Here is a 25,103-nt window from a genome sequence, read left to right as displayed (position 1 = left end):
TATGTATGGAGATAGAGGATATGTCAGAGACAGGGAAGGGAGAGGGTGAAATTTGCCAGTGATGGCTTGTCTTTGCCACTAAAATATTCAGTTAAATCACATGCCAAGAACCAGATGAGGAACTGGAAGCTTGAGAAAAGAATTCTGAAATCATTGTGGGGAGATGGTTAGGGAATCAGTAAGACTTGAATGAGGGGAAAAATCTCACCTACTCTTCCTTCACTGCCTTGTCTAGTTCTTTCTTTGTCTAAACACATGGTTTTAAAACGGGGTTCCCTTAGCCAGTAGGATTAGAATCATCTAGAAATGTGTTAGGCATGCAAATTGTTTGGCCTTTCCCCAGATCTACTGAATTAGAAACTCTCAGGATAGGGACCAGCAATTTGAGTTTTAACAATGCCTCCATATGGTTCTGAAGATGTGAAAATTAGGGAATCATTGGTTTAAAATATTGACTGTGCTTTGTGACTGGAGATTGTCCCATACTATAACTTTCATTGTGAGCATCTATGGAGTATGGACTATTTCCTTCTTCCTTTGTCTTCCTCCACATCCCCAGGACAGGGATCTACACAGAGCTGGCATTTGGTAAGCATATTTACTCTCTGGCCAATAGTAGACATCTCCTACAAGGTTGAGTGCACTGGGAGTTGGAAGTCCTTGTTTTCAACTGAAAATGGAGAGCCCCAATCAAAGCACCAATCAGGAATTCATCTTCTCTGCCTTCCCTTATTCCTGGGAAGGGTCTGTCATCTGTTTTGTTCCACTGCTCTTCATTTACACTTTCATTGTCTTTGGAAACCTGGTCATCATCACAGTGGTCCAGCTGAACGCTCACCTCCACACTCCCATGTACTTCTTCATCAGCGCCCTTTCTTTCCTGGAGATCTGGTACACCACATCGACCATACCAAAGATGCTCACTAGCCTGCTGAGTGAGAAGAAGAGCATCTCCTTGAATGGCTGTCTCCTGCAGATGTATTTTTTCCACTCCACTGGCATCAGTGAGGTTTGTCTCTTGACAGCTATGGCCTTTGACCGCTACCTGGCCATCTGTAGCCCTCTCCATTATCCCACTATCATGACCCCCAGGCTGTGCGTCCAACTGACTTTGAGTTGCTGCGTTTGTGGCTTTATCACACCCCTCCCTGAGATTGCCTGGATCTCCACACTGCCGTTTTGTGGCTCTAATCACCTTGAGCATATCTTCTGTGACTTCCTCCCAGTGCTACGTTTGGCTTGCACAGACCCACAAGCCATTATCATGATTCAGGTAGTGGATATTGTCCATGCAGTGGAGATTATTATAGCTGTGATGCTCATTTTCATGTCCTATGTTGGTATTGTGACTGTAATTCTACGCATTCGGTCAGCTGATGGCCGACGCAAGGCATTTTCCACGTGTGTTTCCCACCTCACTGTCTTTCTGCTCTTCTTTGGCAGTGTGGCCCTCATGTACCTACGCTTCTCTACCACATACTCCTTATTCTGGGATACAGTCATTGCTCTGGCCTTCGCAGTTTTGTCCCCCTTCTTCAATCCCATAATCTATAGTCTGAGGAATAAAGAAATAAAAGAAGCTATAAAAAAACACTGGAGTCAAGCTAAAATCTTTTTTCATGAGACCAAGAACCCCAAGTAAGATCTAATTATTGGAAGTCTACATAGCTGTTGGTGACTTCTCATTTGCAGCTCTCAGAGGTCTTTTCCCACCAGCTTTTACTGAAACTGGTCTTCCAGAGGTCACCAAGAACAAAATTCACTGAAACCTAAATGTCATAGTTTCTTTCACTCTTTATCCAACCTGCATATGGTTGGATCTGACTTTGTTAAATCAACTTCCTGCCACTCAATTCAGTCAAGATAAATTCATATTATGGAAATGATCTGGGTCGATATTTAATTTTAACATAGTCAAAATGTTTGTCAGATATGGTAATTGAAAACTCATCTTCATAAGATAAAGTTCCCTCTGTGGTACCACGGATGGATATAGTTGAAAAATAACCCTAATTCCTAAATTAAGTATTCACTGTTTTTTTAATTTAAATTCAATTAGCAGGCATATAGTACATACTTAGTTTCAGAGGTAGTGTTCGATAACTTATCAGTTGTGAATAACACCCAGCATTCATCATTGATGAATATCTGTATAGACATGTTTCAGCAGGTTCTCCTACGGCTCACCTGTTCCATTCACACCTTAGCAGTACTGTACAACATGAGTCCCGTGTCTGGATCAGTAACGAGCTAAGGCCATCACAACTATAATGTGTGAAGTGAGTGGAGGCCGTTTTGCTCAAGACCCAATCAACTTCATTATTACTGATGACTGTAAGAAGCTAGGACCATGGGTAGGCCTCTGTAATATTGACAGGGGAGGAAACCTGACAAGGCCGTTGGCTGCAATTGTGCAGTAGTTAAAGACTATGGCAACGAATCTTAGGTCAGGAAGATCACTGAATAATACTACACATGCAAAAACAAAATTTAAAACTTGGTCTTAAAAAAAATAAAGTAATATAACCATCAATGAATCAGTGCTTTTTTTTTTCATAATGAGTCGAAAAACTTAATCTTTGTGTTCAATGCAATTAAGGATATTGTGTGAATTAAGTGACGACATCAACAAGTCCCCACTGAATGAGTAAACCAGCACAGCCACGCTGCATTCTGAATGTTCCAGCCGGCATCCAACAGTACTGAATGACTCTTCCCTTTCCCCTGGGCTTTGAAGACGCTGGACTCTCCTTGTCCTATTTTGTCTGAGGGCTCTTTCTCTTGCTGAGTCTTCTTATACATGCTTCATAAAGGGTGATTTTCTCCAGGGCTCACACCCCAATTAAGATGTGATAAAGGGTAAATTTACATTTACTAAATTTACTTTTACTACAGTGTAAATGCTAGGAGATTTCCCCTCCTCCCTAGCCTACCCACACAAGTCCTGTGATTGTCAGCCTCATTTTCCCGTGACTGTACCACAGCCATGCCCTCATCCTCACTCCTAAATGTTATGATACCAGATGTAAGACAGGAGTAAGGGGGAAAGGCTGATAAGAAGAAGCTAATATGATCTAATAAAAATCTTAGATAGAGAAGGGAAGGTAAATGAGAGAAAACCCATAGGTTGTGGGTGGAAATGTCCTGACAAAGAAATCTTCAGCATATACTTGGTAGGAGAGAGTAAGGGAAAATGAGGGAAGAGAGGAAAATGGAGACCAGTAGTGTTGCTGGATTTGAGTAGTGCAGTATGTCTCATGTTCTTCCAGAGAAATGAGGAACGGGATTACTTCACTGATTGACTGACTCGTTATTTTAACTGTACTTTCCCCAAGGGTAATATCGTTACAGAACTGATATGCATGAACCTCCAGCAGGGGAAAGGGTTCACACTTTTCTTATCTCTTCTCTCCACTTTCTGTATTATATAATCCTTTCCTAGAAATGATCAGTGTCCCTGGAACTTCATATAGCTAAAACTATCTCTCTTACATCCATACATTTCCACCTTCAAGCTGTTTTCCCAACTGAGGCTGAATTATTTCTTAAAACTTAGATCTGATCACTTTGTTACTTTGCTTAAAAACCTGTGATCAAACCTACCCTACTCTGTGAATGGAATTTTACTAGATAACGTGTGTGTGTGTGTGTGTGTGTGTGTGTGTGTGTGTGTGTTGAGCAAAAACAATTCCAAGTTGAGGAAAAATAAAAGCAAAGGAAACAGAAAAGAAAGTTCATGGTGTGTTGACATCTATATATGACTTTCTTACTTTGGCCTTAGTAAATGCATAGGATTAAGGAAATGTGTGGCCTCTGACTTGGTGAGCACAGGAGCACCTAACTCCTTCTTCTTAATTTTAGATGTATTTTATCAATAACTCTGCTGCATTTATTAATCATAGTTTTGCTTCTTATAATGAAATAACATTTTTATATTCGCAACTGCAATTATATGAATTGATAATAACAAAAATACAGTTTTCTCCTTATTGGAGGTGGACTGTATATGAGACATTGTAATAAATATCTCCTGCATATATGTTACTTGGTAACAATCCTAAGCAACAGGTATTATTATCATTCCTATTGTATAATTGAGAAAACTGTGACTTCTAAGGGTTAAATGACTTGTCTGAGGCCATACATTTAGGAAGAGGCTGGGCTGTGATTCGAACTCCATTCGCTTTTACTCTGAAAGCCTCGCACTTAACCACCATGCTACATTCCTAACATTGTGCTGATATTCTTGAGAAAACAGAGAGGTGAGGAGGACTCTCTTCTCAGAGGCAATAGCATAGGCCATTCCTGAGGTTCTTGTTAATTCTATTGAAATGGCTCAGCTATTTCTTCAAGAAACTTTAAAAATGTATCACTATATAGAGAGGAAAGTGTTAAGTGTTGGAATGATAGTGATACAAGGCCCATTCTCTGATGTGCAGAAACTCACAGTCTGCAGAGTTGACATCAGTTGACTCATGAGCTGGATCCGGGTGATGGGAGGTCTACACCCCTGCCCTTGTCCTTGGAACGTGGGTCCTGCTTGACTTCCCCCTTTCAGGGACTGCTCCAAGTCCCGTGTTGATGAGGTGCTCACAGAATCTGGATAGTATACACGACTGAACCCCATTAATGCCCTTATATAAACTTTTAAGACTCTGGTGATCGGGGGGGGTGCCTGGGTGGCTCAGTGGGTTTAAGCCTCTGCCTTCGGCTCAGGTCATGATCCCAGGGTCTTGGGATCAAGCCCCACGTTAGGCTCTCTGCTCAGTGGGGAGCCTACTTCCCCTCATTCTCTCTGCCTGCCTCTCTGCCTACTTGTGATCTCTGACTGTCCAGTAAATAAATAAAATATAAAAAAAAAAGACTCTGGTGATTGGGTATGAGGACCCAGGCATCCTGTGATCACCCAAGACAACCTTGTATGCAAGTTCCCTTTGCTTATTAAACCTGCCATCTACCAATCTGGAGTGGCCTGCCCTTTTTTGGGTCTCTCACTGCCCTCCAAATATAGAGACTGGTTTCAGATTACACCTGGAAACCTTCAAGAAGAGCTTGTAAACCAACAAAAGGATGCTGTAGAATTTATCCTGAAAATGTGTTTTTATCCCCAAATACTTGGAATCTCAGAATAGGCCACACTGGGCATGAAGGCCACATCCCCCATCCTGGGCAACATCCACGGCTTCACAGTTCCATTATGTGGCTGCTGCTTCTGTGGACCTGTGGATTTTTCTTCCACAATTATGAGGCAACCTGCCACATTGTGGCCCAATAATTTCTATGTATCAGGCACTGATAGGTTCTGGAAAAGAGTTTCCACTGGAGAACTGGAGAGAAACCTATGAAAGTACAATACAAAAAGTAATAACAAAACTCATGAAATCATAGTAGACTTAGTATCTATTCTTGGTGAGTCAAGAAAAACTTCAAAGAGAAATTATATTTCTTCTGAGACATGAAGAACCTTTACTGTTTGTTTGCACTGATTATTTACCCATAGATCTCCACCCCGATTTAATTTAGGAGATTTCTTGACACAAACTAAGGACAGGCAGTAGACCACTTTTAAGGAATACCTTACTCTTTCATCCTCGATAATGGCGAGATAGAATTTTTGCTGAGAGGACTAAAAGCTTCTTCCTATGTAGTGGAAGTATTGATTCCAAGTAAAACCAAGAGATGACACATTCAGAAAGTAGTTTGAGTTAAATGAGCTTTAAAAAATTGTTTGCAATTAAAGGGGCGCCTGGGTGGCTCAGTGGGTTAAAGCCTCTGTCTTCGGCTCAGGTCATGATCCCGAGTCCTGGGATCGAGCCCTACATCGGGCTCTCTGCTCAGCAGGGAGCCTGCTTCCTCCTCTCTCTCTGCCTGCCTCTGCCTACTTGTGATCTCTGTCTGTCGAATAAGTAAATAAAATCTTTTAAAAAATTGTTTGCAATTAAACTTTTGACATTTAAAGTTATTTTTGCTCATTCATTCATTCTTTATTTTAGAAAAGATTTATCATATGTCTATTATCTACTTTTAAAAGATTTTATTTGTTTGTTTATTTATTTAAAAGAGAGAGAGAGAGAGCTTGAGTGGGGATGGGGCAGAGGGAGAGGGAGAAGCAGGTTCCCTGCTGAGCAGGAAACCCCATGTGGGACTTGATCCCAGGATCCTAAGATCATGACCTTAGCCAAAGTCCAATGCTTAACAGACTGAGCCACCCAGGAGCCAAACTGCCTGCTATATAAGGATTAGTTCTTGTACGCTGAAGTAGACATTTATCACAGGTCTTAAAGGGTGTTTTCCTTTTGATAGTAAGATACAATAAGATGACCAGAAAATTATTTCATTTTGTTTTGAAGACTCTGGCTATCCTTACCGTTCTCTCTCTCTCTCTCTCTCTCTCTCTCTTTAAATTTATTTTTATTTTTATTTTTTCAGTGTTTTAAGATTCATTGTTTATGCACCACACCCAGTGCTCCATGCAATACGTGCCCTCCTTAATACCCACCACCAGGCTCACCCAACCCCTCACCACCCTCCCCTCCAAAACCCTCGGCTTGTTTTTCAGAGGCCACATTCTCATGCTTCTTCTCCCCTCACCCTTCTCCTAATGCCCCAGGTCACTTCCTCTTGTGTACACCCACATGACATTTGCAATGAGAAGTCTCATCTCTGGACAGTTTTTGAAAGACCGTAAAGCAGTACTAATTTTCTCCAAAGTCACCTCAGAAATAGTGCTGAAATTCTCTTCACTGAAATTCCTCCGAATCCTACAACACTAATTCATCAAAGTACAGTGTGACCTTTTATAGTTTCCGGAAAGCAGAGAAGATGATATAACGGAGCTTTCGATGTAGACTTGAAAATGTCTCGTTTTTTAGTGGCTGATTTATAAAAGTCCTGGTTCAAGTGACTTATATTTGCAATAACAAACCATTCCTCCACCTTTTTGTTAGAAACCATGGTTTTCATGAGAAAATCAAATGTTACTGATGTCGGATTGCTTGTTGTATATATATGGACACATATGTGTATATAGGCGTACATGTGTACATATGTATGTGTGGATGCCTATACATATATTACATTTTGTATGCAGCCAACTGTAAGCACAGGGACCATTAACATATTCTTATCATATATGTAATGCGAAAAGTGGGCCCTCTATTTTGTAAACTCCTCGAGAATAGGCATCTTGCTTTGCTCACCTCTATGTTCCCAATGTCTGAGAATCCTTTGTCCCTAGAAATGCTCAATAATAGTTTGCTGAAAGAATAAAGTTTTAGAGTAGAGGTAGTCTACGTTTCTTGACAAATTACGAGTGATAAAAAATTAAGTTGTAGAAAAACTCAGACTTTTCCCACATCACCAGAGAAGGACAGGGGAGGGAGATAATGGGAAAGGCACAATACCTGGTCTGTTCGCAGTGGCACCCAGAGCCAGTTGTAACAGTGGAATGAAGCCATGTCACAGATAATCCACATAAATTTCTATGACTGGCATAGGTGTTAAATAGAACTTTCATTGACATTGTGGGACTCTAGTCCCTTAAATATAAGAACTAAACTTCATAGTTTAATCATGGCTATGAAGGAGATAATATGTTCAGTCCTGGCCCTTGGCTCCTCCTTTCCTTTATTTTAATGAGAAATAATATTTTTTAGTTGAACTCTTTTTTCCCTGAGTGGGGCCATGGCACCAAACTTGCTATTTTTATAAGGTTTATGAGGACTTAGGCTTATATAGTTTCCTTCAGCACTGCTGTACTCAAAGAAAATTATTAGTGGATGGGAACATCAAGCAATTTTATGTGAGATTTTTAAATGATGCGTTGCAAATCATTCTTTAAAAAATACAACCTTAGCTTTATGAGCTTTTATTCCAAAGCAGATCCTAGACCTTTTCATTCTGATTTTCAAAATTAATGACTCAGAATAAAATGTATGGCTTGTAACTAAAATATAAAGTGAGCCATATTAACAATTCTATGAAATAGGTAGATTGGTCATTATTACTCCCATTATATACTTAACAAAATTAAAAGCAATTTCTAATGTTCATGTGGTTGTTAAATGCAGGAATCAAGCCTTTAAATTGATGGTTCAGTTTCAAGTCCAGTGTACTTACCATTATCCCCGCCTCTCCTTCTGCCTCAGTCACTTGGTTCATTGTATAAAGTAAATATCATGGGTTTTGCTTTTTCTTATTCAGTGCATTGATACTAAATTAAAAAAGTTAAAAAAAATTAAAAAACTTAAAAAAATTAAGAGACAGAGAGAAGATTATAGTAGGGAGCAAAAGAGTTATATTTTTTAATGATAGGATTGCAAACTTGAATAATATATATTCTGAATAGAGTTAAGGCACAAATAACTTTAAAGGACCTGAAGTGTTAAGAATTAACATCAATATATTTAACTGTAAAAAGATCACTTCATGTTTTTGAATTATATTACGTAATATTCTAACCCACTTAAGAGGCAAAAAGTGGAGACATTTTAAAACAAGAACTAATTCTGGAGAAGCAAAAGTTTAAAATTTTAAAATAATAAAATAATTATGACCTTTATCCCATGGGAAAGAAATGGTTTTATGTTAAAATTAACATCGTTTCCCTTGTTGGCATATGAGCCAAGAAAGTGGGACTCCAGAATATCCCCAGTCAGTGTGATATGAATGTTAGTGCTGCAAGTTGGGGGTACTCCAGAATTTGAGGTAGAGAGCGTCTCTTGGAGCTTCTGGGCCCAGGAAAAGATCTGATAACTGAGGGGAGGCCACAGGCAAGCTGGACAGAGCTGATTAAATGGGTATGGGAAGCACAGATCTGCCTAGTGCCGATAACCTTGAGCCATACAAGAACCCTGCAAATTACTCCTGCCCTTGCAAAATGGAAGGTAAGACTCCTCTCTCATGAAGCTGTCTGGGATGCACTCCAGCCTCCTTACTCACAGCAGCCACTAACACTCATTCACCTAAGAGCGACATGCCACCTGAAAGACAGTACGGGGCTCTAACCTTCCACTGTGTTCTAATCAGTCTCAATGTCCTCAGAGCCAATGAGCATTCTCGGAAAACTGTAAAACTAGCAAGACAGTCAGGGGTCCAAGTGTTAAACCACCAGGATTTAAGATGTTCTCATCCTGTCCCTCCATTAATCCTCAAGTCACCCTGATCCTCGCCCCAACAATGGTGGTGCTAAGGGGACTACAGCGACTCGGTCAGTCTAGATAGACTGAGAAGATGGGGCAGGGCTGAGCCTCGCAGGCAGGGGCCAGAGCAGTAAGAGAAGCTTGTCTCATGAGCCTTTCCTGGCTGCAAAGTCTGAAAACCCAAAGAACACCGGGTTATGACGCATGAAACCCTGTCCCTGAGTCTTGCGCACTTCCACGTTGCTCCCTGCTCTAAAGACTATTGTTCTTTTTTTTTTAAATAATCATATTTTTTAAAGATTTTTTTTTATTTATTTACTTGAGAGAGAGAAAAAGAAGCAGACTCCCCACTGAGCAGGGAGCCCGATGCGGGACTCCATCCCAGGACCCTGAGATCATGACCTGAGCCCAAGGCAGACACTTCACCCACTGAGCCACACAGGCGTCCCAAGACTATTGCTCCTACCCCCTTTTATTTTATTATTTCATAGTGACCAATCCTGCTCTGTTATTTCTTTGGTCATAAGCTTATCACAGTGTTGGCACCATTGGTGAGAAGTTTCTGGAACAGGACAACCAGAAATGTTGATGGATGAAGAGCAGCTTAGCTACAACAGAGAAGAGCAGGGTGCAGGATGGTGACACTCATGGGGACTTGACTCTGCATACGAACAACGAAAAGCCATCAGATAGGACACCTCTCAGACACTACTTCTGTTCTCAAAAATAGGGATGGTAATACCTGCTTCACAGAATTGTCTAAAGATCAGAAAGTAATGTGAATTAATCATGTCAACATATAAGTTATATGTACATTAAGATAACTGATGGTGGTTCTTATCTCTTAAAGATTTTTTTAAGGTCTTTATTTATTTATTTGAGAGAGAGAGAGAGAGACAGAGAGAGAACAAGCAGGGAAAGGGGCAGAGGGAGAAGCAGGCTCCCTGCTGAAAAGAGAGCTTGACCCCAGGACTCTGGGATCATGACCAGAGCTAAAGGCAGATGCTTAACCAACTGGGCCACCCAGGTGCCCCTCTCCTAGATAAAGATTTTAGAGTGTTTTCTCCCCACCCAACTCCATGAGAGATTCCTTGGTGCGTGTGATGTAATTCATTGCCTGAGTTGTATTTCTTCCTTTAATACTGTTATATATTTGAATATAATGAAATGATATGGAAAAGTAGAACAGTACTAGACTTTCAAGAAGATAATTTTAAGCTCTCTCAGGTGAAGGAGAGGAAAGAGGGGAAACCAGAAGTGCAGAACCTGGCTCTACTGCAGTAGAACATGAAGCTATTAGGATATTTCGGTTGGAATCACACTAGAATGAAGTGTGGGCAGCACATTTAGCTCAGGGAGTTCCCTGCTTCGCAGAAGGGTCTGAAGCCATTCTACCATTTTCTTTCTGTTTGCTTCATTTTTATAAAGTTGCCAAAAAGAAGTATGCCTTTGGAAAAGAATTTCTGTTTCTCTTTCTCTCCGCCAAAAATACAGGTTGACTTTTATCCCACATTTTAGAACTCCAACCTATTTAAAATTTTTTTTATTTCATTAGTTTGTTCAATGAGGTATCCTAATTTTTGTTCCATAAAATAAAAGTAAACACACATATATTTCACTTCCTTCAACCCTTCCATTTAAATGACTGAAAGTACAGCTAAATCAGATTTTTAAAAACCCAATCTATGAAGTTAGGAATAAAATTTTCTTCCTATTTTGACAAAGACTCTACAGAGAGAATTAGACTATCTTGTTAATTTCAAGACTGTTAGAAATCTGCACCTGGGTTTTCATGAAGTTGTTGAGTTGTATTTCCTAGAGATATGTTGGGGGGAAAAAAACAACCCACAAAAAAACAAAAAACAAAACAAAATAAAAAAAAAAACTATCTATGTCCTGAGTTCCTGTCATTCTGGAGTCCAAAGATTGGATGGTCCAGAATTCCATCCTGACTTACGTGGAATCTAAGACTCATCAAAGAAATACAACAAAATTTTAACACAGCCCTTTTATTTTACACCAATTAACTATTTTTTCTTTCTAATTTTTCACTTAGAAACCTGACTTTCATGTTCATAAAACATTTATGTCTTACAAAGTCCTACTGAGAAACTTCTGGAGCCACAGTCTCTCGGAACCGCTGAGTCACCCAGCATCGGTGGGAGTTAGCAGCTCCCTCAGCTGAACCTGTCTCCTGAAGATAACGTGGACTTTAGCTGGCGGGACTCGGGGCCCAAGGTTGCTTTTTTTTTTTTTTCTTTTACTCTGCCACATATGTAACGTTTCTTTCTTCTTTATCTGAAGAAGACTAGACAATTTTTTGAGAATTGTCCATCTTTCTCTCTCTTTTGGATACCTTTTATCTTTCCAGGTTCTTGACCTTCTTGAAAAGTGAAACACTTTCCAAAGGAAACCGTGAGTACAGAATTCTTTGTAGTACAATTTGTCACCAATATAATCAGGAAAGTTGTCTCTTTTGAACTTTCTATACTGTGTTTGATAGAAATCTGTAAGAATTGTTTCCTGGCTTTTAAGAAGTAGAGAAACTTCATTTTAACTCTTTCTGTGAATATCTCACTTTAAACAATGATCTTGAGCTCGTATCTACAGAGTATCACAATCTAGCAAAGACCTGTTTACATGGGGTCATAGAGAAAACAAGTAGGTAACTTGGAGCAAAATAATACACAAGAAAGATTGGGGTCTCCATAGGATCTTTTGATTCTGTAGCCAAACTACTAAAGGACATCCACAAAGTAGCAATTTTATTTTGGGAAGAAGAAGATTAAACATTTGAAATTGGTGTTCAGGGTTCTGGCTGAGGTAAGCTGGGGAAAACTGCGCCCATATCCCGATGAAAGAAGGTAAACCCTACGGAGAATTTGCCGGCTATTGTCTCAAATGGTTGGATGTTTAACAGTATAACATTTTACATTGCAAAAGCCAATTACCGAGAGGTTAAGAACTTGAAATTTATGATAATTGCTAAAGGATCTGCTGAACTATTTATCTGTAGTGTTTGTGAAAAAAGCAAATAAAAAAGAGAAACATATATGAACTATACTTTATGTGAAAAACAAACATTTCTAAATGTTTGTGTATGCCATTCATCAAGTTTATTGCAAACCATGTTTAATTATTCATTAGATTAAATTCAGAATGATCAGTACAAGTCAACACTTTTCTAGCCTCTGTAAAGAAAATAAAATTACAACTCTTTTTCATCCCCCTGAGATGTGTGATTTTGCCAATTTAAACTTGTCTCCATCATTCATCCAAATTAATTCTATTTATAGGACTTAATAAATGGTGGCACATATTTATGTGAAAAGTTGGGAAAATGTAATCACTGATAAAGAATTACTATCCTAAAGGGTAGCGGCATATGGTTGAAATTACGTAAATATCCTAGTGTCTTGTGACAACAGGTTTTTACAGGCTTCAAGACATCTGAATGTAAGTTCAACCTGTGAAAACACCTTGGAACACAGAAAGGGACCTCACAGAGATTTGAGAACCAGCAAGAGATAGAAAATTTTTAAGTTTCAGGCTATGGAGAGCGGTGGACCAAAGGTGCTGGAAACAGCAGAGCATATTCAGGAACGGCGTCAGGAGGTGTTAACTCGCTACAGAAGGTTCAAGGAGCTGGTTGCTGAGAGGGGTCAGAAGCTTGAAGATTCCTACCACTACCAGGTTTTCAGACGGGATGCAGATGACCTAGAGAAGTGGATCTTGGAGAAACTCAAGTTTGCAGAGGATAAGAGCTATGAAGACCCGACTAACTTACAGGTACTCCGTTCCTGTGACTTCCCCAGAGCAGACTCTAAGATCTCTAGGGAGGGAAACATTCTTGTAATGTAAGTGTGTATTGAACTATAAGGGCATAATGTCATAGAAAGTTCAGAATTCTTGTTAAGGACCATAATTCTGTCACTAAATGGCCTGTGTCCTTAACTTCTTAAGCCCATGTCTTATGTACAGAGGAAACTCACCCTATGAAAGTAATGTTGGCCTGAAGTTATGCTATGGGCATAACAGTGACTGAGAGTTCAAAGAAGTTATGACATATCAGGCAACTTTAATAGTTCAAGGTTATGAAATGTCAGGGCTTCCACTCTGCCGGGAGATTTTTCCCAGGTTTCTCCCAAGGGCTATCCATGCCCTTGCTCAGTCCACGTGACAGGTGTCAGGAGGAGGCTCCTCTCCTTCCTTCTATCACAGCATGTGACAGAGTCATGACCAGAAGAAAGGGTTACCTACCTAAAAGGGGTAGTTGATGTTGGAGAGGAAGCACCTGGATCAAGAACAGAGTAATATCTATTAAAAGGATTGATACACGTATAACAACAAGAGTATCATCTGATAAGCAGAAACCTCTCAATTAAAAAAAAGCCATTATATTAATGATCATTTTCATCATTGTGTTCAGCTTTCCATAGCACTTACTTCCTCTATTCTGAAGAGGAACAAATATGGGACATCTTTTCATTCTCACCAAAGGCAATTGAGACTTAAAAATAACAGGGTAATTACTGGAAACTCCCCAAAGTCAATGGGAACAGGACAAAACATTTTCCTGGGTCCCCTAACCTTGTGCCTGGATTGGCCTGAAGTGGTCTTTTCTTTTAGGATGTGACTTCTCCAGCTCTGGTCATGGGTTATCTCTTTATCTAGGTTGTGAAACAAGTAGTTCTGCCCCAAAGTAAGAAAAGGAACTTTATGCTCTAGGCATACTAGGGTTCATTAGCCTTAACTTCTGATTTCTAAACTTCAGGCCAAGTATCTGAAGCATGAGTCCTTCGAGGCAGAAATACAAGCAAAATCAGGGGTCATTCCTGAACTGGAAGAAATCAGGGAAACCCGATTTGCTGAGGGGCATTTTGCTCATGAGGACACCAAGGTAAATGTATGGTAGGGCTCTGTAAGAGATGTTTCCAATTGTTGATTATGTTAGCAGAGTTTTAAGTTACCATGCCAGGTCTTAAGCTTGATATAGGGGGTTTGGAACCAGGGTTCCTGCCTCTTATCTTCCACTGGGGTGAGGCCGGAAAGATGGTGGACGTATTCATGTCCCCTGGGGCAGGAAGAAGAGAGCAATGATACAAAACGGATCCTGGGATGGCATTGCATTCCTCCTTGGCCACCGGAAGACAACTTCGCTTAAGATCAAGCCCTCTTTAACCCAGTTGCATGTGTCTCTGATGAACTGGTTTTCCCAAATGCCATTTCTAATGATTTCTTCTGACCTCAGAGTCCTTGTCCCTCACACTCTCCAAACAAGGGATATGGTGTCATGTGAGTCTTCTCTGAAATATCTCTTCCTTGTCTGTGATACCTCCCTTTCTTCACAGCCCACATGCTGTGACTAATGCTATAGTTCTCAAACTCCACTCTTCTGCTCATTTTGAAAAACTTCTAAAATCCCTTCTCTTCAGAAAACCTTCCTGAACCCTGAGGACTGAAGACCACCATCACTTTGGAATTCATTACTAATGTATCAATTCTTTCCTGACAATTCACACGCTCTTCCAACACATTTGTGTCGATAGAGTCAATTCAGGATCTCTCCTGCACGAGTGGATTGTTTTTTTTTTTTTTTACTGTTGAAGTTTGTTTGAAATTGTCACACCGAATTTTTGTGACATGGTCTTTCTACACTTGCATACACATTCTAGTCCATTTCACTGTCAACAAAATGTGGTCGGAGAACACGGACTTTAACAGAAGAGAACTTTATTGAAAAGGATAGTCCGTAACAATAAAGATCTCAAAAGTTATGTATTGATATAAAATAGATTTTTTTTTCTGTATTACTCACAGCTTTATGTGCCACTAATCACCTACATTAATTAAAATAGTTAAGACATGTTTGAGACATCTTCACAACTATCAGACTCACTGAGCTCCATCAAACCACAGCACTGGAGAATTCGGGAGAAATGTGATCTCCCGGCTATCGTAAACAATGGAGTAGTTGAAAAATTCCAGATTTCTGAGGACATGACATAGACAGTGTCTTGAATTTGATAAGTTATGTAATCTGTGATCTTCTAAGCTAACCTGGCATCAAAGCCTGCAATTACACAGTCTTAAATTCTCTTACTGCTTTGGTGCCGTAATTTCCATTATAAATTAGCAACATTGTAGCTCTTACTCTTCCTGGCAAACAGCTCATGCTAAATTTCTTCCATGACTTGCCAGTACTTAGAACACCCTCTGCCTGTCCCCTACTTGTCAAAATCCTATCTGTTCCTCAAGCTTCAATTCAAATAGAGCACTGTTGTGTGAATCCTTATTCCATCCTGTCTTATTATTTATGATCCCTTCATCCTCTAAAACCTCAAAGCATTTTTACATTTTTTTCTCATGTGGCAGATCACGTGTGGCTTGATTTAACATCTACTCCGAGGCTCATCAATTTCCTCCTTTAAATATCTGTTGAGCAATTAATGCACAAGAGAATGCAATTTTTATCCAGGGCCCTCTCTGCACGTATCTCCGTGTCCTGCTGCTCCTCAGCAGGTACAGTGCCTGAGCAGTTTTGTATCTCCTCCCAAAGGACCAACTGGAAAAGCTGCACAAACTATGGGACCGGCTGCTGGAGCTGACTCAGGAGAGGGGCCTCCTGCTGCTGCGGGCCCTGAAGTTTCAGCAGTACCTGCAGGAGTGCGCTGACATCCTGGAGTGGATCGGAGACAAGGTACGGGACCCACAGGACACCAGCAGGGCTTTCCATCCCTGTCCCAGGCACCCCCTGGCAATCTAAAGCAGGCTGCTGGGAAAGCAGTCTGGGTGTCTGTTTCTGGATTTTGTTCCTTGAAAGAAGCCATTCTGGCAAAGATTTAGGGGTATCCTGGAGATTAGTGACCTTGTATGTGGGGAAAAGGGCCCTGGGCTTGTCCCTGTCTCCCTCCCACGATCCTTCGCTCCTTCTTCTAAGTTTTTGCTCTCACTCTGGGTTCAAGCTGAGGGTGTTCTTAGCTCCTTTCCTAAGGGCTGCCTCTCAGTACCTATAACTAGGGAGGTTTCTATTTTCAGAGTACCTGACGGATAGTCCCGTAGTTAGGACTGAAGATGCACTCATGTGAGTGCTCAGTCCAGGGATTTTGCAGATACCCGTGGGTTGAATTGAGTAGAATCAGGATGAATTTATTTTTCATGTTCCAGAACACACAAGGGCACTTCCAGGGACCTTGACCAACAATGTTCCTGATCTTTCCGAAGGATTATCCCAAAGAGGAATGTCCCTAGGACCAGGACACTCCCTCAGGATATATACTCCTTCCTTCGACTCTTTCCTGAAGGGCCTCTCCCAGGCTCCACCAGCCACTCCTTCTGAGCTCTCCTGGGAGTGTGTGCAATGATTTCGGGCATTTGAACTGCAAAAACTATTTGCTAGTGACTCAACAGACTGCCCTTACCCACAGGAGATGATAGTGGTGTCTGTGGAGCTGGGTGAGGACTGGGAGCGCACCGAGGTTCTGCATAAGAAGTTTGAGGAGTTCCAAGCGGACCTGGAAGCTCGACGGGAGAAAGTGGAAGGAATAAACCAGTACGCCAGAGAATCCGCCGAGGTGAGGTGGGGAGCAAAGTGTCAGTGCAGGGGAAAGGTTCTGGTGTCCAAAACCTTCCAGCCATCAGTAGATGGGATAAGAAGGACGTGGGACGTTGTGAGAAAACAGGGAGGCATGACCCTGTGGCAACGTGCCCGGGGCAATTTCCTCTCCTGCCCGGGTCCTTCTCTTGACCGTCCATGGAAATAGAGGCGTGAGCAGGTGAGTCAGTGTATGTGTGTGCACACGCATGTGTGCGGAGGTCCTAGACCACAGCGCGGTAACTCCTGGGCAGAACACCCACCACCCGAGTTCATGCTGTACCCTTTCCTCATGAAGAAGAACCAGAAAAAAGTAGCAAAGAATATAAAATAACAGAGTGCTCTCATAATGTATATGATGTCATTATACATGATGTTTTTGCGAGAGGGGGAAGGAGAAGGGAGGCAGTTTTACCTTCATTCACTTCAGACTGTGTTTAAACAGATTTTCAGCATCTGAGCAAACAATTTGGTGTGAGCATAAATAATATTAGGATATGCGGGAAGACTGGGGAGCCCGTCTGATTTCAGGCGCTAAAGGAAACTAGAAACTCTGACCGTTGGCCTCTGTGCCGGTCCATTTGGTTTCTTCATTGCCTCAGCTCTCATACAGGGACACTCCTTCCATAGTAACAGAACCGAGACTTTGGGCAAAATGGGTATTGGAGTAGAGGAAGTAAACGGCATCTCAACTTTTTTTTTTTTCCAGGTCACGTTTCCAACAAACTCTAAACTTTCTCGGTCCACCACCTTTGTCTCATTGTGGAAGTTTCTCAGTTATTCAGTGCTATCTAACACACTGTCCCCAAACTTCAAACAACAAACATGTTCTTTTCCTCGATTTGGTGATTCTGCTGCCTGGCTAGGCAATTCTCCTGATCCCACCTTAAGGGCTACAGTTGGGGTGGAGGGTCTAAAATGGCCTTGCTCCCATGTCTGGGGTCTTGGCTCTCACTTTCCAGGAGTGCATGCTTTGTTTATGTGTCAGTGGTCCAAAGGAAAGAACAGAAGCTGAAGGGCCTCTTGAGACTAAGGGGCAGGAGCTCATATCATTCTGGACACATTCTATGGTAACCCAGGCCTAGGCCAACCCAGACCCAAAGCCTGAGGAAATGGACTTCCCTTCTTGCAAGGAGGCCTTTATGGCAAAATAACATGGCCGTTTTGTCTAATCGACCATAGGACAGATTGATTCATACAGAGCGTGTCCTCTGCTCTTGTGGAGTGGGACCCGCACACAGCTACAAACACAAAGTCCGTACATTCAGGAAGGGGAATGTAGAAAATTCCATCTGGCGAGGATTCAGAATGGGGATGGAAATTCCAAGAGACAGGGACAGAAGAAGTAGGAAGACTTGGATGCATAGGAACTGCTCGAAATTGCCAAGTGTCCAAATAGGCTGATACCGTTAACTTGATCTAGTATTCATACGTCTTAGTGCTTCAGATGGTTTGCAACAACGTATGAAATTTTCTGCAAAATTCAATCTGTGTGCATGTAATTCTGGGAAGAGGGAAACATCTCTCATTAGATTCTCAAAGGTGTCAGGACCCCAAAGGAGTTAAGAACTACAGTAGTAGAGTTTTGGAAAATAAAGTCCTAGTTCACAGAGGGAATTTTTTCTTCCTGGGTTTTCCGAGGACTTGGCAGGCATCAACAAAGTGGAATTCTGAAAATAACTTCGTGGCTGGGCAATCTGTTAATAGTCTTTCCCAGGGCCATGAGCAAAAGATAGAGTATCTGGCTGGTTGGCTTCTGGATTTTGGTAGAGTTGGGCAAAGGGCTATGGTGAAGACCAGTATCTGGCTAATGGTCATTCTCTATGCCTGGCAAAGTAGGAACCAGTGTGAAATGAGAAGTGTTCAGTGATTTTTGGAATAGGCTCTCCTTTGCCTATCCCCAGCCCTGGTTTCCTTCCAGGAGAACCATCCGGAGCTGACCTTGATCAAGCTAAAGCAGGATGAGGTGAACGATGCTTGGGAACGTCTCCTCAATCTGGCTCTGCAGCGGCGGGAAACGCTGTCCAGTGCTGCAGACCACCAGAGGTTCAGGAGGTATGAATCTGGCCAACACGTTAGGGGAAACTCCGCAATAGCACCATGTTGTGCTTGTGCGAGCTTCTGGCTACGGTTAGCAATTAGTGGCCAGAATCTCAAACCAGAGTAAATCATGTGCTTGCACCTGAGGCAGCATGGGAGAGTGTAGTGTGTGTGATGACTGGAGCCCAGAGCAATAAAGCCTGCACCGGTGAATTAGTGATGGAAGTGTTGCGAGATAAGGAATGTGTATCAGGACCTGGATGGGAGTGGAAGATTGAATGGGAAGAAAAAAGACAGTAAGAGCTGACCTAGACATGGGAAGTATATCTAGAGGCCCGAGGACCAGATAATGCTCAGGCCTCTACATCTCAAAGGAAACCATTATAAGCAAGAACTCTTACATTACTTTTTGCTAGTGAGTAGGAATTCAAGGTCATTGCTAGCTGAGCGAACCAGGGTGGTCCTTGCCGTGTACGTTGTTTGCCCTGGAATGCCTACAATTGTCTTTGTTGGGACTCATGTGGCTCTCTGGCAGGGATGTGACTGAAGCCATCCAGTGGATCAAGGAGAAGGAGCCTCAAGTCACCTCTGAGGACTATGGCAAAGACCTTGTTACCTCTGAGGCCCTGTTTCATAGTCACAAGGGCCTTGAGAGAAACCTCGCTGTCATGGAGGACAAGGTAAGCCACTGTTGGAAGCCGGGCTGGTCTCTTGCCTGGGAGAGGCATTTGGTGGATACCGTGCCTCCAGAGACACAGTAAATTCACGATTTTGATTAAGGAGGAATTCCTTATCCCTGAATACACTTCCTTGTTCTAGTTCATAGCTTTTCCATGGAGTTTTATTTAAACATATGTACATGTTTTATATAAGTGTGTGTGTGTGTGTTGTAATGTACTTCATGATTTAAAAACAAAAAAGCTACCTCTAGGAATGGTTTCCTAATCTTATTCAGGACCTGCACTCAGAGAATCTTTCCTTTTGTCAAACCACATTTCTGTCAGTTCCAGCTGAATCCTGTTTCTTTTTGTCCTTCACTCAGTAGATAAGGGAAGAAATTTCTTCTTCTTCTTCACCTTCTCACCCTCCTCCTTCTCCTCCCCATCCCCCTCCTCCTCCTTCCTTCCTTCCTTCTCCCCTCCTCCTCCTCCTCCTCCTTTTCCTTCCTTCCTTCCTTCCTTCCTTCCTTCCTTCCTTCCTTCCTTCCTTCTTATCTTCTCCCTTCAAATAAACTCAGAGACACCTAGAGCATGTTACTAGATCCACTTTTCGGTTCTCTTCTGAAAGCTGGAAGCCCCTAGTCCCTATCTCTAGAGGAGGAGACAGAGGCAGGTTTGAACTTAGAGTAAGCCCCTACTCCTGATTGACTCCCATCCTTGCTTCTTTCCCTTACAACATCACCCATAACCTCAGCCAACTCCTCCAGAGTGTGTACAGTGGAGTCAGCCCTGAAGGTCCCCACGTGCTGCCCCCGACCATAGCTTTGTCTCTAAAGCCAGTTTCCGAAAACTATCCCATTATTCTATTTCTTTCATTCTTGCTCCATTTTTGTATTTTGACTTTCCTCCCTAATAATGAATAATAAAATCCCATGATTTGATGCATAACGATAATGAAATTTTAAATCCTAGACAACACCTGATTGCAGTTAAATACAACGTAGGCACTAATGGTAACACGTGGGAAAGTCACCCATACCCACATTTTTGCCCCAGTGGCCTTACTCCTTAGGAATTATTCTCAGAATGGTCTGGCATTGCTAGAATTCTTGGAAGAAATTCTCCTGGGCAAAAGTGTCTCTCTGATTCTCACAACAGTATTTATGAGACAGTATAGAGTGTGGTGAAGGACACTCTGAGGTCCAGCCTTGCTTCTAACACTTAGTAGCTGGATGACCTTGACCAAATAAAATACCTTACCTCTCAGTTTTCATGTTAAGGAGAAAATAAAAATAGTTTCTGCTTCTGAGTGTTATTTTAAAAAGATAGTAAGTCAGTGCATGTTCAGTGCTGAGCAGTAAGCACTCAATAAGAGACAGAAGTGGTCAGTACGTTATCATTGCTGATATAGTATGTTAGCATATTAATACAAAATTATCTTTGGAAAACACTGTGGAGAGTCCTCAAATAATTAAAAATAGAGCTTCCCTATGGCCCTACAATTGCACTACTGGGTATTTACTCCAAAGATACAGATGTAGTGAAAAGAAGGCCCCAATGTTCATAGCAGCAATGGCCACAGTCACCAAACAGTGGAAAGAACCAAGATGCCCTTCAACAGATGAATGGATAAGGAAGATGTGGTCCATATACACAATGGAGTATGATGCCTCCATCAGAAAGGATGAACACCCAACTTTTGTATCAACATGGACGGGACTGGAGGAGATTATGCCGAGTGAAATAAGTCAAGCAGAGAAAGTTAATTATCATATGGTTTCACTTACTTGTGGAGCATAAGGAATAACATGGAGGACATTAGGAGAAGGAAATGAAAAGTGAATGAGGGGAAATTGGAGAGGGAGATGAAGCATGAGAGACTGTGGACTCTGAGAAACAATCTGAGGGTTTTGGAGGGGAGGGGGTTGGGGGATCAGGTGAGTCTGGTGGTGGGTATTAAGGAGGGCACATATTGCATGGAGCACTGGGTGTGGTGCATAAACAATGAATCTTGGAACACTGCACAAAAACTAATGATATATTTCATGGTGACTAACATAACACAATAAAAATAAATAAAATTATTTTATTTTAATATTTTAATTTACTATTTGTTATTTTTATATTTATTATATATTTTATTTAATATCTTTATTTTAATATAATAAGTGTGTTACCGTTATCAATAGTTAGCAATTGTTTTGTCAGATCCCTCCCATAAGACTTTGTCAGGATGAATCAGAGTGCTTGGATTTCCCATTAGGTTTCTTTTTCATCCCAAAGGTGAAGGAGTTATGTGCCAGGGCAGACAAGCTGATGCTTTCCCATCCTCCAGAGGCATCTCAGATCCAGCAGATGAAAGAGGACCTAGTCTCCAACTGGGAGCCCATTCGAGCCTTGGCTACCAAAAGATATGCGAAGCTGGAGGCTTCTTATGGGTCAGAAATCCCTCCTCTCTGTTGCTCTGACTATCTCTACAGGGTTCGGATATGACATCAAAAGCAGAAATAAAGAGTGAAAAGAATCGAATCATGAGGGACCCAGCCCTCCTGCCCACTGGTTGTAGAGGCAAAAGAAGCTTTTTTTTTTTTTTCTTTTCAAGATTCTATCCATTCATTCGACAGACAGAGATCACAAGCAGGGAGAGAGGCAGGCAGAGAGAGAGAGAGAGAGAGAGAGGAGGAAGCAGGCTCCCGGCCAAGCAGAGAGCCCGATGCGAGGCTCGATCCCAGGACCCTGGGATCATGACCCGAGCGAAAGGCAGAGGCTTCAACCCACTGAGCCACCCAGGCGCCCCAAAAGAAGCTTTATTTGTTAAGGGAAGCCCTCTGCTGGCGGGCATGGCACCCAGCACGACTCCTCCCCGCACTGTACCCCGTTGGTCTTCCTCTACTTAGAAACCATAGAATGCTATCAAATGGCCCACGCACCTGGAGAAGCAGCTGAAGAAGCATCAAAATCCCCAGCCCTAGCTCAGGAACTGAAGGAAATTTCCAAGCTGAACTGTGTAAAAATAAATCTAGAATTATTTCCTGAATGTGGATTAGCTTGCCAAAATGTTGGGTATCATTTCAGTAGTTAATGTTTATAGTTAGTCATTAAAACACCAGAAAGCTCTTGTTTATCTTACTTTTACAATTCCAATTTAACTGGTGAGCATTTAATTACTTGACTAGGGAAACGTTTTAGTGTCTTGTTTTTAGTCATAGGGTTAAGGGTGAGCTAAGGCATGCGAGGGCTCCTGACCTTAACCCGGGTCCCCTTTCCTGCCAGGTGCCCGGTGTTATTCATACACCATGTGCTATTTACTTCACTTCATGGGCCTCTGGGATGGTGTGACCTTGGGATGTTTGAGAAGCAAGGCGCAGATGCCTCATCACACAATGACACACCCATCCCAGGAGTCAGCAACCTGCCCGACATGGCCCACTAAAGGAACAGGAAGCCCATCAGGGGGAGAGAAGGGGTAGGAAGGGGTAGGATTAGGATTGCATACCTCAGCTCAACCCAACCCTAACTCTTGACTCAAAGTTCACTTACACCTCGTTTCTCCTTCCTGTCCTTTACCTTACCTTTCCTGCAGGTACCAGAGGTTCTTATCTGACTATGAGGAGCTCTCCGGCTGGATGAAGGAGAAGTCCGCTCTGATCAGTGCTGATGAGCTGCCCACAGACGTGGCTAGTGGGGAGGCCTTGCTGGACAGGCATCGACAACACAAGGTAGACAGGAAGAGCCCCCACCACCCATGGGGAGGAAGAGGGAGGGACCAGGAGTGCCAGAAGGTTTCTTGCTGCATTTTCAGACATTTTGTCTTGTGACCACAGCACGAGATTGACTCTTACGAAGAGCGATTCCAATCTGTCGATGAGACTGGTCAGGCTCTGCTAGATGCTGGTCATGAAGCCTCTGAAGAAGTTCGGGAAAAGGTAACCCAGTTGAACCGTGGGTGGAATTTTGATACATATTTAGCCCCACTTAATCTCATAGTAATATGAAGCATGCTACCCACTCAGACCTGGAAGTCGTGAGAGAAAAGCCCGCTTCTTGTCCATGTGTGCGTCCTTCCAAAGGCCTCGCACTTAGCAGGTGCTCACATTGTCTCTTCCCTTCCAAAGATGACAGCACTTGCCAACAGCTGGGCGGCCCTGCTGGGGCTGTGGGACCAGCGGCAGCTTCAGTACTGGCAGTGCCTGTACCTGCACCTCTTCTATCGCGACAGCGAGCAGGTGGACAGCTGGATGAGCAGACAAGAGGTAATGGGGGGGCGAGCGAGTGTCCAGAAGCCATTTCCCCCCAGCCCCCATTTATCCCATGACTACCGTCAGCACCCTCACAACCACGTCTGTGGGCTGGAGATTGTCTTAGGAAGTAGAGGGTGATCTACAAGAAGAAGATGAGATTGGCCCCTTCTTGGAGGCTCTTACAATTCCCTCATGAACAGACGACTAGAAAAGTCCCTAAATACACAGCAGAGGAGCGTTAACCTCCACTGAACATAAGGCCAGATGAATATCACATTGCTGAGGGGTCAGGAATAGAAAGTTGTGACGAGTCAGGGAAGGTCAACCAGAGATTTCCTGGAGGAGGTGACTGGTCCTCTTGAGGCAGTGTTGGGAAGTCAGAATGGAGCCAGGATTGGCCAGGACAACTCTATGTGGACAGAAGCAGAAACAAAGGTGATGGAATTGTGTGAGAGGATTAGGGAGGAGTCTGAAGTTCCTGCTGTTCAAGGTTGGTCCCTACCCACCATCCCACCATATCCCACCTTGCTCTCCCACCGTCTCCTCTCCACCCTTAGTCCTTGTCTCAGAGATGCTCCAAAAGCAATGTTTCTCACCAATGAGGAAGAGCTGAGATGTGCCTCTGTCTTCTACAGGCCTTCCTGGAGAATGAGGACTTGGGGAACTCCCTGGGCAGTGTGAAAGCCCTTCTTGAGAAACATGATGATTTTGAAGAGGCCTTCACCGCCCAGGAGAAGAAGATCACAGTGAGACGTGGGCTCTGGCGTGGGCACTGGCTCTGTGTTTGTTTGTGTCACTTCATACAACACCCGTCCTTAGAGAGAACCACTCATCATTTTCAGACATAACATGAGGGTTCCTTTCAAAAGAGAAAACATTCAGAAAAGTAATCATACCCATTTTTACCATCACATTTTTTATTCCACAAAGCATATTTAGAAAATTTTTAAAGAGGAATTTTTTAGCCACTTAGGTTTTCCCAGTGAAGTGATGATTGTTTTATTTTTTCTTCAGCATAAATAGATATTATTGGATCCATATCTGACACAGAATCATGACTTGGAAGTTTGAAGTGTATTATTTACTTTTTCAGGTTTTTTTCCTCTCCAGTAATGTCTCCATTTAGTTTTCTCTAGTAAAATCTATTCTGTTTCTGTACATCTTCAGCTTTGTGTTTCTTCTCCAATGTGACAACTTTCCTGTGAACCCTACACTACGATGCCTCAGAAACTGGTCAATGTATAAGCCGGGATCAGACAAGTGTGGGAGGATTTTATTGGTCCAATGTACTGTATGTCTTTGGCAGTCCCCTTGGCTGGTTCTGGCTTTTAACCCAATATACTACCACTGGCAACAGCAGGAACCATAACAATAGAATTCCAAGTCAATATGGGGATTAATATGGTCCTCATCCATCCATATGCTTGCT

General features: G+C 42.3%; 2 protein-coding genes across 2 annotated transcripts in view; both read left to right on the top strand.

Annotated features, from left to right (window-relative positions):
• The first annotated feature begins 676 nt into the window (after positions 1-676).
• LOC123928357 (olfactory receptor 6K2) lies at positions 677-1,642 on the top strand. Its single transcript, XM_045983476.1, has one exon. It carries the CDS (start codon positions 677-679, stop codon positions 1,640-1,642), a length of 966 nt encoding a protein of 321 aa, XP_045839432.1.
• An 11,050-nt stretch (positions 1,643-12,692) lies between these two features.
• Positions 12,693-25,103, top strand: part of SPTA1 (spectrin alpha, erythrocytic 1) — a 72,053-nt gene continuing 59,642 nt past the window's right edge. Inside the window, exons 1-11 of the mRNA XM_045982893.1 lie at positions 12,693-12,929; positions 13,915-14,040; positions 15,700-15,840; positions 16,568-16,714; positions 18,656-18,789; positions 19,310-19,454; positions 21,717-21,871; positions 23,017-23,152; positions 23,258-23,359; positions 23,549-23,686; positions 24,310-24,420. Coding sequence (XP_045838849.1) covers positions 12,693-12,929; positions 13,915-14,040; positions 15,700-15,840; positions 16,568-16,714; positions 18,656-18,789; positions 19,310-19,454; positions 21,717-21,871; positions 23,017-23,152; positions 23,258-23,359; positions 23,549-23,686; positions 24,310-24,420 — 1,572 coding nt within the window. The remainder of the gene's footprint in view (positions 12,930-13,914; positions 14,041-15,699; positions 15,841-16,567; positions 16,715-18,655; positions 18,790-19,309; positions 19,455-21,716; positions 21,872-23,016; positions 23,153-23,257; positions 23,360-23,548; positions 23,687-24,309; positions 24,421-25,103) is intronic.

This window comes from Meles meles, chromosome 17 (assembly GCF_922984935.1).
Source record: "Meles meles chromosome 17, mMelMel3.1 paternal haplotype, whole genome shotgun sequence".
Taxonomy (NCBI): domain Eukaryota; kingdom Metazoa; phylum Chordata; class Mammalia; order Carnivora; family Mustelidae; genus Meles; species Meles meles.
This window is presented reverse-complemented; position numbering and strand designations above follow the sequence as displayed.